Source organism: Vombatus ursinus, unplaced genomic scaffold (genome assembly GCF_900497805.2).
Source record: "Vombatus ursinus unplaced genomic scaffold, bare-nosed wombat genome assembly UNPS02014802.1, whole genome shotgun sequence".
Lineage (NCBI taxonomy): Eukaryota > Metazoa > Chordata > Mammalia > Diprotodontia > Vombatidae > Vombatus > Vombatus ursinus.
This window is the reverse complement of record NW_020954580.1, coordinates 6,508,635-6,527,435: the sequence shown is the minus strand read 5'-3', so window position 1 is coordinate 6,527,435 and position 18,801 is coordinate 6,508,635. Positions and strand designations below refer to the sequence as shown.

The 18,801-nt window shown below is 43.5% G+C and overlaps 1 protein-coding gene across 4 annotated transcripts in view; it reads right to left on the bottom strand.

Moving 5' to 3' along the window:
* The window catches only part of TNS1 (tensin 1), a 245,771-nt gene that overhangs the window by 82,635 nt on the left and 144,335 nt on the right, over window positions 1-18,801 (bottom strand). For all 4 annotated transcript variants that reach the window (XM_027873735.1, XM_027873734.1, XM_027873738.1 and 1 more), the window contains 4 exons: window positions 18,395-18,470; window positions 17,017-17,146; window positions 16,198-16,263; window positions 14,472-14,588 (listed from right to left, as the gene is read on the bottom strand). In XM_027873735.1, coding sequence (XP_027729536.1) covers window positions 14,472-14,588; window positions 16,198-16,263; window positions 17,017-17,146; window positions 18,395-18,470 — 389 coding nt within the window. The remainder of the gene's footprint in view (window positions 1-14,471; window positions 14,589-16,197; window positions 16,264-17,016; window positions 17,147-18,394; window positions 18,471-18,801) is intronic.

Sequence of the window (18,801 nt, the reverse complement as noted above, 5' to 3'; positions counted from 1 at the left end):
TTCTTCCCAATAAATGGGGCCTCAGTCACTTGAAAAACAGAGATACAGATGGGAAACGCAGAGTCAGAAGCTTAGCCTCAGCAAGCTGGTGAACCCACCACCCAGCAGGAAAAAAGCAACACTGCATCAGAACCTGCTCTGCTGCTCCAGTCCGTGCCAGGCATTTCGGCTGGAGGCCCCGAGACTTTGGGGCAGGGAGGTCACCTGGAGTGTCCTCCAGCAGAGAGAGAACACTAAGCCTTGGGCCTCCTTCTACTCCACAGAATGCTGCAGAGGGACAGATGTCTCTGCGTCTCAAGCTCATCTTTGACTTACAAAGAGGAAGGCAAGAAGATGGCCTGAAGACAGAGCACTGTGCCAAGAATTCAGGTCACCATTAGCATCTGTTTGACTTTGGGGAAGGAATGAGTAGATGAATGAGCATTTATTAAGCACTTACTATATGCAAAGCACTGGACACTTCTCCAGACCTGTTTTCTCACCTGTAAATGAGGGGATTGGACTAGGTAATTCCTAAAGTCCCTTCCAGATCGGACATTCGACTATGACTCCTTGATCCCCATGTAGAGGCAACTGTCTCTCATTCCTCATGCCTGGAATATACACCCTCCTCATCTCTGCACTAAGGAATTCCTCTCTTTCTATAAGATGCAGCTTAAGAACTATCTTCTACACAAATCCTTTACTGATCTCCCCAATTGTTAGTGGCCTCCTTCCTTAACTTTCCTTAATAAACACTTATTCTATATTTACTTATATGTGTACATGTTGTTGTGGTTCAGTTATTCTGCCAACTCTTTGTGACCCCATGTGGGGTTTTCTTGGCAGAGATACTGCCAAGTATCTCTCCAAGTATCACTCCTCCAAGAGGAGTGGTTTGCCATTTCCTTCTCCAGCTCATTTTACAGATGAGGAAACTGAGGTAAACAGGGTGAAATGACTTGCCCAGGGTCACACAACTGGGAAGTGTCTGAGACCTGATTTGAACTCAGGAAGCTAAGTCTTCCTGATTTCCAGCCCAGTGCTCTATCCACTCTGCCACCCAGCTGTCTCTTTCTAAAGAATGTAAGCTCCTTGAGGACAAGGATTGCTCACCTTTTTTAAAATCTTTGTATTTGCAAAACTTGTCATTAGGCCTGGAACATTGTAGGTCCTATTAAATATTTATTAATTGGGCCCTTCTTGTTATTAGGACTTATACAAGCCTTCTAGAAATTATATTGCCCATCACTCTGACCCTACACTTAGGATAGCCCCTCACCTTGCCCAGGTAGCTAGGAAGAAAGAGAAGTCTCTCCTCTCCATCATAATGGTCCAGACTCCTGTCCCAGTATCTCAAATACTTCATCAGCCCAGAAGTTCCATCTTCAAAGTCCTTTTTACTCTGCCCCCACCCCAGAGATGATGGATTTCATTCACTCCTTTGGTATAATAACTCTTCTGAGGCTTTGAGATTGAGGTCCCATAATATAACAGAAAGAATCAAGAGACAGTTCTAGTCATAGCTTGGCCACTGATTGCTATGATGACTTGAGTTAAACACTTCTCCTTCAGGACATCTCCGTTGGGATAACTCTTTACCTAATCTATGCTGAATAAAAGCATCTTTCTTCTCCCTCAAGATGATCCAGGCTCCTCATCTGATTTGATGAAATTAAATTAGACGATCTTAGAAGCTACAAGAGCATTGCATTTGGAATCAGAGGATTGGGGTTCCAACCCAGCTCTTCCACTTACTACCTATGGGACATTGGGCAAATAAGTCACTTGAGCTTTCTGGGCCTCAGTTCTTTCATTTGTAAAATGAGGAAGTTGAACTAGATGACTCAAAAGGTCCCTTCCACTTCTCAATCTATGATCCAATAATCCTGAGTTCTCAACCCCACCCAGCTCTCACAAACTATGGCTCCACCTAAGAGATGATGCTTTAACTCAGAAGATGCCAGTGTCCCTCTCTTGTCCCAGCTCCCTTCTCCCACCTGGATGACTCAAGTGCAGAAACTCAGGCCTGCAGGAAAGAGAGGTTTCAGGCCCCCTATTGCAGATGAAGGCAAATTCTGAGGCCTCCATGGAGCCCCTGGGGCGGGGAACTGGATAAAAACAGTGACTTACAGGAAGGCTTTAAATACATGCCAGGCGGCAGAAGTTCTGTGCACAGAAACAGGGTGATTAACTGGCTGATTTATTTTCAGTGAGATACAGAAACCCAATCCCAAAAACAGCCTGACACCCGGCAGACAGACTGTAGGCACCAACCACCTCAGAGGACAGACAAGCCCTGAATTTGTGCAGGATTAGCAAATCCTACTGCCTTCCAGACCTAACCATCTAAGGCTCAGGGCCAAGATACCCAAAGGTGATGGTGAGTAGGGGAGAGATGGAGGAAGGCAAAAGAAGGACAGATGGTCAACATAGGATGTTTCCCTTTCCCTAAAGTTAGCCCTCCCCCAGAGTCTAAGAAAGGGAGAAGTGGAATCGGGCAGTGGGGGCCTCAGGAAAGACAGGGCCAGGATTGGCCCAGCTTTGTTTCAATTTTAGTCCAAACTCCTAATCCAAACTGAGGCTGTCTCCTTTCAAACTCAAGGCTGATGAGGTCAGATCCCCTGTATGTGGTTGGCTGCAGTGCAAAGGGATAAACCTTTGGTCTGGGAGTCAGAACTACTGGGTTCTCTGATATACTGGGGTTCCATGCCCTCATATGGCTACGACCAAATCACTGTATATCTCTTAAGTGTCTAGGCGTCTAGTATCCCCTTCCTGGAGAAAGAGGCATAGGCCTGTTAGAGAAAAAATGACAGTCTGAATGAGCCAGTGCACTGTGCTATTACAGTCAGTGGTTAGCTGGTTGATCAGCAATGCGGCCCACTCTGAGAATGCCTTCCTTCTTCCTTTGGATGGAAACCCTCTACTTCTGCTGCTCTCTTTGTGAAGTGAGAGATCATGGATAGAGGGCTCAGGCTCTGAGTTCAGGCCCTCTTCCTCCCTCTGGCTCTGCTTAGGTGCTGAGAGCTAGAGACATCCCTCATACAGGACTTTGGTGGGGAGCTCTTGACACCCTAGAGAACCTCCTTGACATCTGCTTTTAATTTCCTAGCCCAGTAGCTTTTACTTTTTGCAAATTATTTTAACTGCCTTAGGAAATGCTTTTATATGAGGGTAGATGAATATATTTTTATTAAATGGATAGTTCCTTTGAATCCTCAGGCTCTGAGTTCATCCATTGCACCAAGCAAAGCAAGGTCACCTCCTGAATTCAGAGCATATCCTGAGGACCTTTGGTACGATGAAAAGAACACTAGCTGAAAAGGTGGAGTCCCAGGACCTCTCCTAGAATACTGGCTCTGTTGCTTAATTACCTTTAGATATTTTGAGCAAATCACTTAATCTCTGTGGGCTTCAGTTTTCTCATCTGTTAAATAAAGAGATTGGACTAAGCGACCTTTAACTCTAGGTCTACAATCGTACAGAATCTACCTCATGATCACTAGGCTGCCAAGTCTTCAACCCTGACCAAGAAATCCTCATCTTCCCATTTCTTACCATCACATCACACTACAGTACCCCTGACACTTTACTTATATTTTTTTAAAAGACACACACACACACACACACACACACACACACACACACACACAGTGACCAGCAGCCTGTAGCCTGATAAAAGTATATAAAGAAAGGGTAGGTATCAGGGTCATCTGATCCAGAGCACTGGTAAGTAAAATCAAGGAAAGAAGAGTTTTGAGTTCTATGCTTTCTCTGCTCTCAAGGGGATCACTCAGCTTCAGGCTTCCCTTAGGTAACAAAGGGAAAGATTTTCCATGCTCCATTCGTTACTACAAGTTACTGACACAGTGGTAGGGTACAAAAACGTGGGTTTAACAAGAAACAATCTGTGAGTGAACAAGGCACTTGAACCAAGATCGTTGAGTCACAGAATTTATAGCTGGAAGAGGCTTAGTTAAAGAACACTAGTTCTATCCCATCATTTTAACAGATGAGGAAACTGATTTGTCCCAAAGCTAGTTATTGCCAGAACCATAACTAAAATTCAGGCTTCCCGACTCCCAAGACTGGCACTCTTTTGACTATACCCTGATGATAGAAAAAAACCTTTTTCCTGCAACAAGAAAGAAACATGGTACAGAATAAGAGTTCTTAACCTTTTGGGTGTCGTGAACCCCTTTGACAGGAATCTATGGACCCCTTCTCAGAATAATGATTTTCAGTGCATAAAATAAAATGCATCGGATTGCAAGGGGAAATAATTATATAGAAACACAGTTATCAATTGATAAAAACAAGTTCACAAATGTGTTTTGCCTGACTTCACATGTACAGTGGTTATCATATTGCTTGCTTTCTCTATGGATGGGGGAGGGGTTGGAGGTAACTGAAAAATTTTTAAATGAATATTTTTTAAAATAAAACATTTTTAAATAAAAATTAAAAGTAGTTCACAGGCCCCAGGTTAAAAATCTCTGGCTATAGAAGCAAGGAAGTATGGCACCATGGAAAGAACACTGAGCTTAGAGTAGAAAGGCTTAGATTCCTAGCATCTATAAGGTGTCTTCCACCTCTAACATTGGGTGTGATTCAGTAATGCTCCAGGCTCTGGCTTACCCCATGCTGCCGCCACGATATCCCTCAGGCACAGGAAACTGAAGAGAAGAGAAGGATGCTCTGAAGGTAGAGAGGTTGCCTCCAGTAAGTTGAGAGGACAGAGGACAGATACACAGTTAGGGAAAGGAGAGGAAGGAGACAAGAGAGGAAGGCTTCAGTAGCCTAAGCTAGGAGCTTTGGGTCCCTGAGAAGAGGTAGACGAAAGAAATTCAAGGAAAGACTCTGAACGTGGGGAGCATGGAGACAAGGATGGTTCATAAGAGAACATATCCTCCCCTGAGCCAGAAAAGGATGCCGAACACCTAGTTCATGACTATCCTCTTCTGTCTGTGGGGAGACCATGTTCTCTAGCTATGTAACTCAATGCCCTGAGAGGCTTTCAAAAATGTATCATTTTTAAATAAGGCTGAGGGCCCTGGCTCAGACAGACTGCCAACTTGCCCACACTCCAAGGCTAGCTCCTCCCTTTCATATCTCTCAGAACAAACTCAGCCCTAACTGGCTCACAGGGATTGGAAAGGGGACGTGAATTCTTCCTGAAGAGACAAAGGTGGCATGTACCGGCTACTGGTGCTGGACCCTTGGAGGTCAGGAGACTTGAGATGAATTTAGTAACTACTCTGCCCCTCTAATTTCTCCACTAGTGATTTAAGTTCTTGGTGGGTAAGGTCTTAGAAGTATATATAGCAGTTCCAGTTTAGGAATTAACCCTTCCAGGAGGCTCACTGAAAGAAATCGCCAGATAGACCATAGAATGTTAGAGATGGAAGGGACCTTAGGGTTTATCTAGTCCAAACATCGGCATGCACAGAGCATTTCATTAGGATGTGCACTCAGAGAATTCTATTTTTTTAAGGCTAACATTTATTGAATAATTATAAAAGCCATTTATTCATCAAAGAAATTAAAACAACTAAACTCATTTAAAACTTAACTAAACATTTATTAAACTTTAAAAATACCAACAAAAATCAGACAATACCAACTCTAGGGCAACATCGGGGTGTGCCAAGGCACACTCTGCATACTCTATGCATACACCTAAGAGTCCAAACCTACCATTTTGGAAGGAATCTGAGACTCAGGAAAGGGAAATGATTTGCTCAAGTTAAGGAGATGGGTTTCAGTTCAGCATGTTCTTTCTCTCCAAAAAATTCTTCTTCTATATGCTTAAAATTATAGATTCCTTGGGCCATCATTATAGGCATTCCCCTAGCTTGGTGCAAAAAATACTTCATTTGGAGTCAGAGGACCAATAAGGTCCTTTTCCTAACCTGTAAGGTCCCTTTCACCTTTCAATTCTATGGTTCTATGATTAAAACAAGATGTCTCCTCCCTTTGTTTAGACCAATGCGATGGGGAAGAAAGGAGAATATTTCAACAGGGCTGAAAGATCTCAGAGAAGTGGCTTCCTTACTCTTCTAAACTCTGATACATATGATCCAAGCCCCACCTGAGGCTCTTGAAGAGAACTCCCTTCCCTCTAGTCCTGTTTCCAACAGCAACCGGAGGAAAGGTTGGTGAGCAATGGGCAAAAAAGGAATCACAAAAGGTCCAGAGCTCGGAAGGGAACCAGTGAGGTCACTCATTCATTCAACAAACACTTATTAAATACCTACTGTGTCCAAAACGCTGTACTAGATGCTGAAGCCAATACAAAATTTAGTTAAGACACAATGCCTATTCTCATAAAGCTTATGCCTGGTCTATCTCCCTACTTCCAAAGACGTTCCAAGACTTCGTTTAATATGCTTTTCCCTGGTCTTTTCTCAATTTCCCCTGAGCATTCTTTTCTATAATCCTGCGATTTCTCAGTGTCCTATTCCTATCCCCTGATCTTCATCCTCTGTCATAATTCATCCTAAATCCCTTAAAATAACTCCAGCATCCAGGGACATGTCAGGAAAAGTGTTAAAGATAATGGCCTTCCTAGGAGCAGGAACCACTTCCAGGAAAGTTTTCCTCCATTACCCTCATATAGAATTTGGAGATGTCTCCCTTCTGCAGAGGTCAGGAAATAAGCTCTACCTCCTCCTCCCACCCCACTCTACCCCCACGTCCCTCCCCAAACAGGGAGTTGAGATCCGGGCATGAAGCTTCAGAGCTCAAGCCAAACTGCTAATGGAGATTCTGGAAGCTGAGGAGCAGGGTGTCAGCCAGAGCAAAGCCCTGGCAAGCTGCAAATCAAGAGAGAAAGATCTAGAAGGGAGAAGAATGGTAGACCAAGTGTGAGAGAGGTAAAGGGGGCAGGACAGGACACTGGCTGGGAAGCTTTGCCATCCTTGATGCTGGAACCCTCTCATTACACCCACCTGAGGTATTCAGTCATCATAGCCAAAGTACTAGGAAGTCAGAGTTGCTTCAGACTGGAAAAAAGCCTTCCTGGGTCATCTTGTCCAGGACTCTGTCCCTGGACTATACCTTTAAGCCAGCCCTTTGAGACATGGGTCTCACCTTATCATTAGGGATAAGACTGCACCTCCTCTCATCATCAGCTATCCCAATGCTTTAAACTCCTCCTAGTCTGGAAGTTCCCAAGTTGTAACTTTAAGCCTGGTAGTGGTAGAGAAGAGTTGATCATCATCCCCTGACATTTAAACATCATCATTCACTCCTACCCTCAAGCTTCTGTTCTCCCAAAGAAGTCATCAACATCTCCTTGCCCTTCCATATGAAGTTCTATTCCCTGGATTTACTGAAGCAGAACAGGTTACCTTGTAAGGTAGGGAGCTCAATGTTCCTGGAAGTATACACAAAGAAACCAGGTGACCACCCATAAAGGACATTATAGTAGGTATTCCTATATAAGGCAAGAGGCTGAACTAGCAGCTAGGTGGCATGATGGATAGAGCTGGAATCAGGAAAACCTGAGCTCAAATCTAGCTTTAGACACTTAGTAGCTTTGTGACGCTGGGCAAGTTAATTAACCCTCATTTGCCTTAGTTTCCTCAATTGTAAAATGAAGATAAAAACAGCACCTACATCCCAGAGTTGTTGTGAGAAGTAAATGAGTTGATATTTGTAAAGTCCTTAGCATAGTGCCAAGAATCGTTTTTTCCGTCATGTCTGACTCTCTGTGACTCTACTTGAGGTTTTCTTGGTAGAGACACTAGAGTGGTTTGCCATTTCCTTCTCCAGCTCTTTTTACAGATGAGGAAACTGAGGCAAACAGGGTTAAGTGCCTTGCCCAGGGTCATACAGTTAGTAAGTTCTGAGGACAATCTGAACTCACAGAGAGGAGTCTTCCTGACTCCAGACCCAGCGCTCTATCCACTGAGCCAATTAGCTGTCCCTCCTCCCTTGAGGTCCCTTCCAATGCTAAGCTTCCATAATTCTAAAATCTATATCAGAACTAATTAACTCATTTGGCACATGATGTGAATTTATCACAGACATGGGTCAGTAACTGTTGTCACTGTCCTCCTTAAGTAATAGCCTGAGGAGGAAAATAGGAAGTAATAATGTCATGGGCTCATTTGGGATGATATCATCACTTACTAGTTCCAAACCATCAGATAAGGATGGGTTTCCCCTAACTTTCCCTTTGTAATCACAAGGCTTGCAAGATTCTAAGTCCAATTGGACTTACTGGTCTAAGTCAATTAGGGACTAGGTAGTGTTTCACCATCATCATTTGCTAGCGTATGCTGGCAAATGTTTAACTACCGGCTTCCCCCTCCCAAAAAATGTACACATGACATACTTTCCAATTGGATCTGCATTATTCCCATTTTCTTCATCACTTTCTTAAGTGTACATAATCAACAAAATAACTTTTAAAAAACCCTATTCGTAGCTTTTGCCAATTTCAAAGGTGTTCATGCTCACAAATAAAAATTTAGCAATGAAAATCTGCTCTCAGGATCCAGTTCAAGCTGGTTTGAAGCCCACCCCTGAAACTTCAGGCTTCCTAGGTAAAAGTTTTCTTCTGCTAGGGTATGTACAGAGGAGGGAGCAAGGCTCGGAGTGGTGAAGACTGGTGGCACAGGTGCAGAGGCATGGAGGGCCTCTTACCACAGCGCTGCTCCATACCTACCCCTACCTGTGTTCCACTGACAATCCGTTCTGTTCCCTTGCTCCCCTTTATCAGCCTCAGAGAGCCTCAGGAAAAGTACTAGCTTTAGAGCCAGAGGATCAAAGTTCTAATATATCTGCTGCTTGCTATCGGTGTGACCTTGAACAAATAAATACACTTCATCTTTCTGAGGCATTCTTTATCTGTAAATGAAAAGGGTGGACTGGATCAGTGGTCTCCAAACTTTTTTATGTCCACTACTCTATCGATAAAAAATTTCGAACCTACGTGTATTTATTTATTTATAAAAAATATACTACTATAATTATATATTTTTACTATATATCATATAGTATATAAAATATATGCTACTATAGTATAAGGTACAACCGTTTAAATAATTATGTACATTATAAAACATAATGTACACAAATATAAAACATTATACATTATTTTTAAAAAGATTAAGATAAATATGAAATAAAATGTGATCCTAGAAATTGGAAGCCACTGGAGTTTATTAAGCAGTGGAATGCCAGGGTGAGAGCAGAGATTTAGGAAAATCTCTTTGGCAGCTCTGTAGAGCCATGTGGTCAAATTCAAATAGAAATAAAGATCACTAAACCCTATATAAGGTTCCTTATGAAAGCATATTGACTTAGAAAACCACACGGTAATATTATCTGTATTCTACTGTATTTATATTTACTTTGTTAAATATTTCCCAATTATATTTTAATCTGGTTCCTGCCACCCTCCTGCGTGTAGAGGGCTGCTGCATGCTGTTCCCATATTTAGCCTCCTTAGTCCAGATGAGAAGTGATAAACATCTGTGCACTAGGATGCTATCTGTGAGTAAAGAGATGGGAACGAATGTGAGAGATGTGGACGTGGAACTGATAAGATTCTGAGCGCTAATGGGAAATGCGAATGTGGATCAGAGGAAGGTGAAGAGTCAAAAACGCCATGACCATTGTGAGAACCTGGGCAGCAGAAGAGAGGGGCGCCCTTGACAGTAATGGAGAAGTAGAGAAGAAGGCTGAGCTTGCAGAGAGAGAGAACATAGTGGTATCTGCCATCCAGATCACCATCCAGCCATGCCTGCTGTGCCTGTGGGACTCACTATGGACACCACTCAAAATGAAAAGGAAAGAGGCAGAGATCTTGGATAACAGACAACAATGACAGATCACCGCCACCATATCCAGAGTCTGCTCTCTAAGAGTACCTACGGCAGACATGAGTTGATCTGAAGATTAGGGGGTGGGGGCAGTTTTCCCAGCATCACCTATATAGCTGCTGTGGGTGGTCAGTTTAGGTTATAATTTCCCTAAGGGCTGATAAGTGGAGGTGATGGTTGTGTGGGAGAGAAGCACCCCCTCATTGGCTATCGCAGCACAGATGGGATGCAACCTGTCTTCCCACCCACTGATTGGTTGATCACACGCACCTCAGGATCAGATCCCACATACATGACCTCTCCTGAGGTGATATCACAGGACCCCTACTTTGGAGACCACTCTACAAAAAGATAATCTCTAAGGAAGAGGTTCTTATACTGGAGTCTGGTCCCATGGATAAATTTCAGGGATTCCATGAACCTAGATGGGGGGATCACATCTTTATTTTCACTAACGCCTAACTGAAATTTAGCATTTTATTCGATTATGAATATATATGTATACATACGTGCACACATATGTATATGTATGTATATATACATATATGTATGTGTATGTATAAAATTCTGAGAAGGGGTCTATAGGCTTCATTACCTTGCCAAAAGGGTCTATGACAAAAAAAATAATAATAAGGTCCGCTCTGAGGGTCCTTACAGCTTTAAATTCTCGAGATCCTGATCCTGCCTGTAAAACCTTGGACAAATAAGTCCCTTATCCTCTCTAGGATGAATTTTTTTCCATCTGTAAAATGGGAAGAAGTGATGGATTAGACTAGGATCCTAAGGTCTCTTCTAACTCTAAATCCTACAAAATATGATGAGGTGAATATTGGCCTGTACCACTGGGACCTGAGACAGAAAGAATCTCAGCTGAGATTCAAGAGACCTAGGTTCTAATCTCACCCCTGCTACTACTGTGTAAACTTGGACCAGTCACCTCTCCAGGCCTCAGTTTGCTTATCTTTAAAGTAAGATGAACTAGATGGTTTCTAAGGCCCCTTCCAGCTCCAAAGGCCTCTGTTTTTATGATTCCTTATGAGGCATTTTAGGGAAGGATTAGTAAGTGAACACGTACTTGGAGAATTTCCAATAGAATCCAGAAGTCTTAACTTTGAGAAGGGAAGGGAAGGTGGGGTGGGGGGAGGAGACCTCATAGCCCCTCCCCTCAGGGGTGAGGGGTTTCAGTCATTTCAGAAGCCAGTTCCCAAACAGGCCTTAAATAGCCTGGAGATGAATATCTGGTTAATGTTCATTTCAAGTGTGCTTGGCTCCCAGCCTTTCTCACTGCCCTACCCACCTCCCTCTTCTCTCAGCAGCAGCCTGAGTCACTGCAGCAAGCTCCAGAGGAACTCACTCCCTCCCCTCCCTTCTCCTCCCTTCTCCATCAGGATTTAAATAGAGGAGGTGGGCCATTTCTAGAAATGGTGTTCATCCTGATCAGGGGCACATGATCCCGATCTAATCTGGACTCACCACCCCACTGACCTTCCCCATGGAAAAACGGAGAAAAAAAGTAATAAAACAAAACACATTTCCCCCAGCCTATGGGGTTGGGGGGGCGTGGCAACATGCCCCCAGTCAGAATGAATTGTGTAGCTTTCTTTTAGTTTTGCCAGATGAGTGATTTCATTGGTAGAGGCAACGTGGTCGAACTCAAATAGAAAAAGGGCTATTAAACCATACAAAAGGATTCCTGCTCAAGCATATTTACTTAGAGGATCACATCTTAACATTATCTATGTGCTACTGTATTTTGAAAAATTTTTTAATAAATATTTCCCAATTTCATTTTAATCTAGCTCTGGCAGCCCTCTTGCCACCGTGTGTCTACCACCTTTAGAATAGAAAACTCTAGACAAGGAAACAGCACCTACCAGTTTTTAGAGAGCTACTTAGGGCACTGAGACCATTAAGCGACTTTCTGAACACTGTAACATCCAAAATTTCTGCTACAACTTTCCTCTGAGTAGAAGCCATCCTTAGATGGGAAAAGTATGTGCCATAGGGCATAGCTGTCAAGCCCAGCCTTCAGCTTGCTACTTGTGTAACCTCTCATCTCTCAAGTGAGGGAGTTGGGCCTCCTGGTTCAGGGTCAGTGAGGAAAGGCAGAACCTGATCTTGGTTCAGCCCTGCCTTCTTGTTCCTTGATCACCCCAGAGAAGGATCAAAGCAGACACTTCATGGTCAACCAAAACTCAAGTACCTACAACCAGGCTCCAGCTTCATCTAACCTTCCTTCTCTTCTCCCTGAAAGTTAAAATTTTCTACCCCTAATCCCTGATGCGTCCAGCCCTTTCCCTCCTCTTCCATGTCAGCCTTACTCCTACCCCACACGGAAGGAAATTCAGCCACAGGAGAAGAAGAAGGAATTGCCCAACACTGAGAAAGATGGAATTGACATGAAAATACAAGCATCTTCACCTCCTCGGGTCCTCAAAGAGTTAGAGAACCAAGGGAATGAGTTTTACCCTAGGATTCTAGACTTGAGAGTGAGAGCAGGGGGGGAAGGGACTGAAGACTATTATTTCCCCCAGCCAGGAATAGAGGCGGCAAGGCATGGGGAATAGAATGCTAAATCTGGAACCAGAAAGACCTGAATTTGAATTCTGTCTCTGACACCTACTAGTTTCATGATCCTGGGCGAAACACTTAATTTTTTTTTCTGAGTCTCAGTTTCCTCATCTTAAAAAAAACTGATGCTGGACTCATTGGTCTCTAAGATTTTTTTTTTCCAGCTCTAAGCCTATGATCCTATGAGTAATGGGGACTGGAACAGTGGTCACTACTTTTGACCATTAACCTCCCACCACCTGTCCCAGGGAGTAAACTCAGGCCTCTTATTTTTCCTGCCCCTGCCAGGAATTCAGAGCCTTTTAAGAGCAGGCCAGTTTTCCATACCCTAAATGCAGGATATCAAAGAGGAGGGTGTATGTCTCCTCTGATGGAGTTGCAGAGTTTTACAAGCCTCCTTCCACCATGCAGGCCAGCCCCACTCTGTGCCTAACCAGGAGAGAGGAGAGATGAGATGCCGTCCCCACCCTAATCTCCAATTAGATGCCTGACTCCTCTGTCCCCTCTTCCAGGCCCCTTGGGCATTGAGCCAGGTCCTGTGTCCCTACACAGGAGACTCTCTGTCCCTTTCTGGACAGAATGACCTTTACAGTAGCCAAAGGGCTCCATCTGTTCCCTTCTCCCTTTCCTCATCCCCATCCCCAGATGTTAGGAGCAAGAGGGGGAGGAGAGCCAGTGTGTGTGAAGCAGGTCAGAGGATTCCAGCTGAATTCCCTCCCATCTTTTCTCCACTCTTTTGATCTCTTGGTTTTGCTCTCAGACCTCTCTAGCACCTCTTTTTCATTCCCATAGCTATCTCTCTTCCCTCCCTCCTCACAGCCCACCTGAACTTTCTGTATATTCCTGATTTTCTCTGCTCCTCATTTCAGTCCTCTCTATTATTATTTTCTTTCCCCTACCCTCAATCCTCTTCCCTCTTCTCTCCCTTGTTTCTGGGAATCCAAGTGAAGATGTGTCCTGACAGCCAAGGGCATAGCTACTATCAGTTATATCTATCTAAAGATTCCCTGAAAATAAGCAGAGACCCAGAGAAGCAGTCCCCACTCAGAAGAAAAAAAAATAGGTATGTAACCAGTAGAAAGCACCTAAGGGTCCGAGTGGGCTCCGGTTCCCCGTGCTCACCTGCTAGGTACTTCCTTACATCAAGCCTCACTCTGGCTGACGGAAAATTCCACCCATTGCAAGAACAAATCCAATCACTCTCTCTGGAAGAGAGCCCTTCAAACACTTGAAAGCAGCAATCATGATCCTCTTAAGCCAGCTATTTTCTAGTCTAAATATCCCCAGTTTCTCTTAATCTGAAAGTTTATCAATACTTTTCCTAAAATGTGAAACCCAGCTGGGGTTTGGTCAGGGCCAAAGAGAGCCCGATTGCTGCATTCCTGGATACTATGCCTATGAACACATCACCTTTTTCAGTTGAGTCATATTGTGCTAGACTGCTCCCTCCCCCAAATTATTTTCAGACAAATTACTACTATCTAGTCTTGATGCCCCCATCTTTTACTTATTCAGGGGTTTTTTTAATCCAAGCATAAGACTTTACACTTATCCGTATTAAATTTCATCTCATTAGATTTGTCCCAATATTCAAGTCTGTCAAGATCTTTTGTTTGATCCTCCCAATAACCTTGCAAGGTGGGAGCTATAATTAGTCCTATTTTACAGATGAGTAAACTGAGGCTCCGAGTGGTTCAATGGCTTGCCCAAGGCCACATTGCTAAGTAGGTGTCTAAATAGAATTTGAACTGAAAGCATCCTAATTCTAAGGGTAGTCTCATATCCTGCTAGCTACCTAGCCTCCTACTGTTTCATAGATCACGGAGGAGGGGACAGGTAGCAGATATAGTTACTGAATGCATATTTTGAAGCCCACCAAATACTGTGGAAGAAGCAGAAATTTTTCTACATGGATTTGCAAAGCCGGTACCCAAAATCCATAGATAACCAGGTAATCTAGATAACCTGTGTTATCTAAATAACCCCAGTATTATTTTCCTCCAGCTTAGACTATATCACAAACCTCTCACTTCAACAGATTGACCTTTGGAAAGGAGGCAGGGAAGCAGCCCCAGGCCCACCTACCTTCCATGCTGTCCTCTCGGTGCATGTTGAAATTGTCATAGGAGTCCCAGCGGATGAGAGGGTCAGAGGTGTTATAGTCCACAGACACACTTGGCCCATTTTCCAGATGTTCCATTCCTGAGTGATTGGAGGAAAGGGAAATAAAAAGAGGTTAACATTTGGAATAAACAAGGAAATCACAGTATTCCCCTAAGGAAGGTCTCTAAGCAATTTCACATTATCTTGAGGCCATAAAGAAGGAAAATAAGGCACAGAATGGGTCAGGGGTCCATCCGAGGGTCAATGGCCAAGCTGATCAAGGAACCCCAGAGTATAGGCCCTAATGCTATTTATGAGGCTTACACCCGGGTCACATGATGGAGCCCTGGAAGATGGAGCCCTGAGAAGCTTGGAGCCCTCACTGCAAGTAAGTTTCTAGCTTTCTGAGTTACTCCAACTCCTCTTCTAAAACAATGATGAAAATGCCAGAAGATTATAATGGTCTCCCACTGGAATTAGGGAAAAGGGGTTTAGGAAGATTCATGCTATAACTGACTAGGGTCAAAGACTGTGAGAGAAAAATGCTGGTCCTTGTATGCAGAAAGCTCTCAAGAACTGCTAAATTAAACTGACCTGTGGATCAGAGGCCAGCCTAGAGCAGAGGTTTTCAACCTTTGGCAGTGTAGGGAAACCTACGGATCCCTTCTAAGAATGTTGTAAACATATAAAATAAAATACATAGCATTATAGAAGGAAACCAATTATAATGAAATACAGTTATCAATTTTTTTAAAAAAGCAACTTTGTGGACCCCATATTAAGAAGCCCTAGCAGAATCAGAGAAGTATAAATGCCCTTGAGTTCTTTAAAGATCAAAACACTCATCCCTCTCCCCATAAGGATGCTCTCTCCCTCAGCCAAACCAATAGGAGGCTCTCCCAATCCAAAAATATTTCTACAAAGGAAGACAACTCTATCTCAATCAGTCATACCTACTAGAGCTTAATCACCTTTGATGTCCTTCAAGCCAAATCCTTTCTTCAACCTATGATCAGTCCCTCATTTTCTTTTTCCATGAGCTGAGAATATCAGGTTACCACCCTCTGCCTAGCAACACTATTAAAGGCTAATGTTTAATCAGCCTTCTCCTCTATACATTCAATCATTCAAGTTCCTTTACTCTATTCTCATAAACACTATTCCTTTGTCCTTCCACTTCCTTCATGCCGTTCCCTTAGCCTCTAGCCTTTATCTGTGGAGCCTAGAGGTGGACACAGGACTCTGACTGAGGTTGATTATGATAGGAAAATAACCTAATAGTTCCTATATTATTTATCTACTCCATTACCATATTCATGGGATGAGTCAGGAATCTTGAGTTGATGTCTTAGCTCTGCCACTAATTACATCCCTAGGCCTCAGTTTCCTCATGTGTCAGTCAATAAACATTTATTAAGCACCTACTGTGTGCCAGGTGCTGAGAGACAAGGGGATTGAAATAGATGATCTCTAAGACTCTTTCCATATTTAGCTATCTATGAAATCTATCTTGTCTCTTTCTGTATTGTTTTTCCCACAGTTCAGTCACTGATTCTCATTCAGTATAGCTGGCATCCACTCTAATGCCCAAATATTTATCTGCTGTTCTAATTTTTGAACACAGATATCTTGCATTTGGTCAAGGGGCAGGGTTAGGAAGCAGGGCAAGGAAGGCATAGGTAGGGTGGAAAATTATAGGAGATTATACCTTGAATTTTCTCAGGGCCATAAGAAAATACAAACTCTACTTTGCCATACTCTGGAAACCGATCATCTGGAAAAGAAGAGAAAGAAAGGAAGGCTTCCATCAGCAACCAGAAAAGGTTCTGAGAATTCTTAGCCCCTGACTTCAGCACAGACACATCTTGCTCAGCACACAAAGACATCCTGCACACATGTGGTCCAGAAGAAAATGATGGGGATTATCCAGGGGCACGCTGGTAAATATTTAGCAACTGACTCTCCAGAAAAAAGAATGAAGCTACCACATACTTTTAAGTTTAATCTATGTTATTCATATTTTCTCCATCACTTTCTTAAGACTTGACAATCAATAAAACACTAAATCAAGTCCTGACGTATAGCATTTGCTGATTTCTGAGGTGTACATACACGCTCACACTGAAAATTTAACAATCGGTTCTCAACTTTTACTCTAGCACACCCGTGGGATCACCCCACTTACTCATGAACCTCCCCATCATCCTCCCCAGCTTTCCTCTCTGCTCTTCCTGGCACCAGCCCCATTCAGCTAAGGATTTCATTCCAGGTACTGAAGGGATAGGTGCAGGGGAGAATGGAAGAAGGGGGAGGCCGGGGATTGAAATAGTGAGTGGGGATCCAATGTCCTGGGCCTGAAAGGGAGAAGTCCCAAAGGGGGAGAGAAAAGGAGGGCAATGAAGAAAAGACACAATAGGAGAGGAGGAATAGAGCGAATTGGGAAAATGTAGCAAGAGATCAACTTGATAGAAAAGGAATGAGCTTCATCTCAAACTGTTTTTCTATGCCTCACTCCCAAGGGCCCCACCTTTGAAGGCATCATCTAGGTCCTCCTTCCCAAAGACGACTCCCAGGTCATGGATGGCACAGGTATGGAACTGAACTCGGAATATGACATCCCGGGCCGGGCTTCGGAACTTTTTGTGGTAACATTTCAGCTGGGCCAAAGACACAGAGGGGGCACTGGTCAGACTCAGTGAAACATCAAGACCACCTTGAGGGAGAGCAGAATCAGAGAGAACCCCAGGCCAATGCCCACAGTTTCCAGAACTTATCTCCAGTTTCAGGGAGGAAAATCTCGCCACCACCAGACAAAAATCTCTTAGAGATCTCCTCATCCTGCAGGTACTCTTTCAGCCAACAAAGTATAAAAAAAAGTTCTACCCAACAGCACAGCTGAAGATGGGTTTAAATTATAACAAATGGAAACTAATTATTTAATTACTATAGCAACTACACCATGATACGGTAGGAAGATTACTGGATTTGGAGCAGAAGACCTCAGTTTCCCAGGCTGTAAAATTAGGGAACTGGACTAACTAGATTCTAAGGTCCTTTCACGTCCACCTATGACTTTCTATGGAAAATGCTACATGACAGGGTGACAAGGAGGGATGTCGTCCCTTACGATCATAGGACATAGAGCTAGAAGTTATATTCTCTCTAGACAAGAAACAAATCTACTACTTTTACATTTGTATCCTATCTAAAGCACTTTTCCAAAGCACTTCCACTCACATCTCATTTGCACTTGACAACAATCCAGTAAAAAAAAAAAGCAAGGCAGTTGTTATCCCCATTATACAAAAGCTAAGGCAGATTAAGTGACTTGCCCAAGGACATGATTATCCATACAATCCCAACAAGCATCTTTTTTCTTTTTTAACAGTTACCTGTCATTTCATTCTCTAAGGGGTTTCCAATAAGAAACTACCTTTAATTAATGCAAAATGGTACCTTTTCCACAACTTGGAGACTAAGAAATTGCCTGGGACACCAAGAGGCTAGGTGATAAAAACAGGTTATGTCAAAGGCAGGGCTTGAACCTAGGTCTTTAGGGCTCCAAAGCCAACTCTGTAGCCACCGTACCATGCTGCCTCTCAACACACACCTATTTCTAGTAAGACACATAGTCTCAACTATTGCCTGGATCTCCTGATTCCTCGTTCAGGCTTCTTTTTACTTTACTGTCCTGCCCTGGGTCAGGAGAAAGGGACTTCACCTTGCAGGGAAAAGATGGGAAGGGTGACATCAGCAGGGCCCTGCCCACCTACAGAGTCTCTGGTTCTTATTGGTTGCTGCAGTTCTCCGTCTCCTCTGAGGAGGCAGGAGTAGGAGTAGCAGCAGTGGCAACAGAAGGACATGAAGGAAAGAGGGATCATCACCAAAAAGAAAACAGTCCTTACCAAGATGTCTCCCTTCAGAAGCAATCCAGGCTCAATGGTGATACAGATGCTGGTCTGGCTGTCTCCTTGGACATTGCTGTGGGGAGAGATGGGGAGAAAGAGATGGAAAAAAGAGAGATGGTTAGAGAGAGAGATGAAGAAAGAGAGATGGAGAGAAAAATAGAGGAAAAGATGTGGAGAGAGAGATGGGGAGATGGAGAGAGGGGTGAAGAAAGAAGTGAAGAGAGATGGAAAGAGATGGAGAAAGAAGGAGAGAGAGATAGAGAGAGGGATGGAAAGAGAGGGGGAGAGAGAGATGGAAAGAGAGAGGAAGACAAGTGGAGAGAAATGGGAAGAGAGATGGAGAGAGAAATAGAGAAAAAGATGTGGAGAGATGGAGAGAGAGGTGAAGAAAGAGAGAGGTGAAG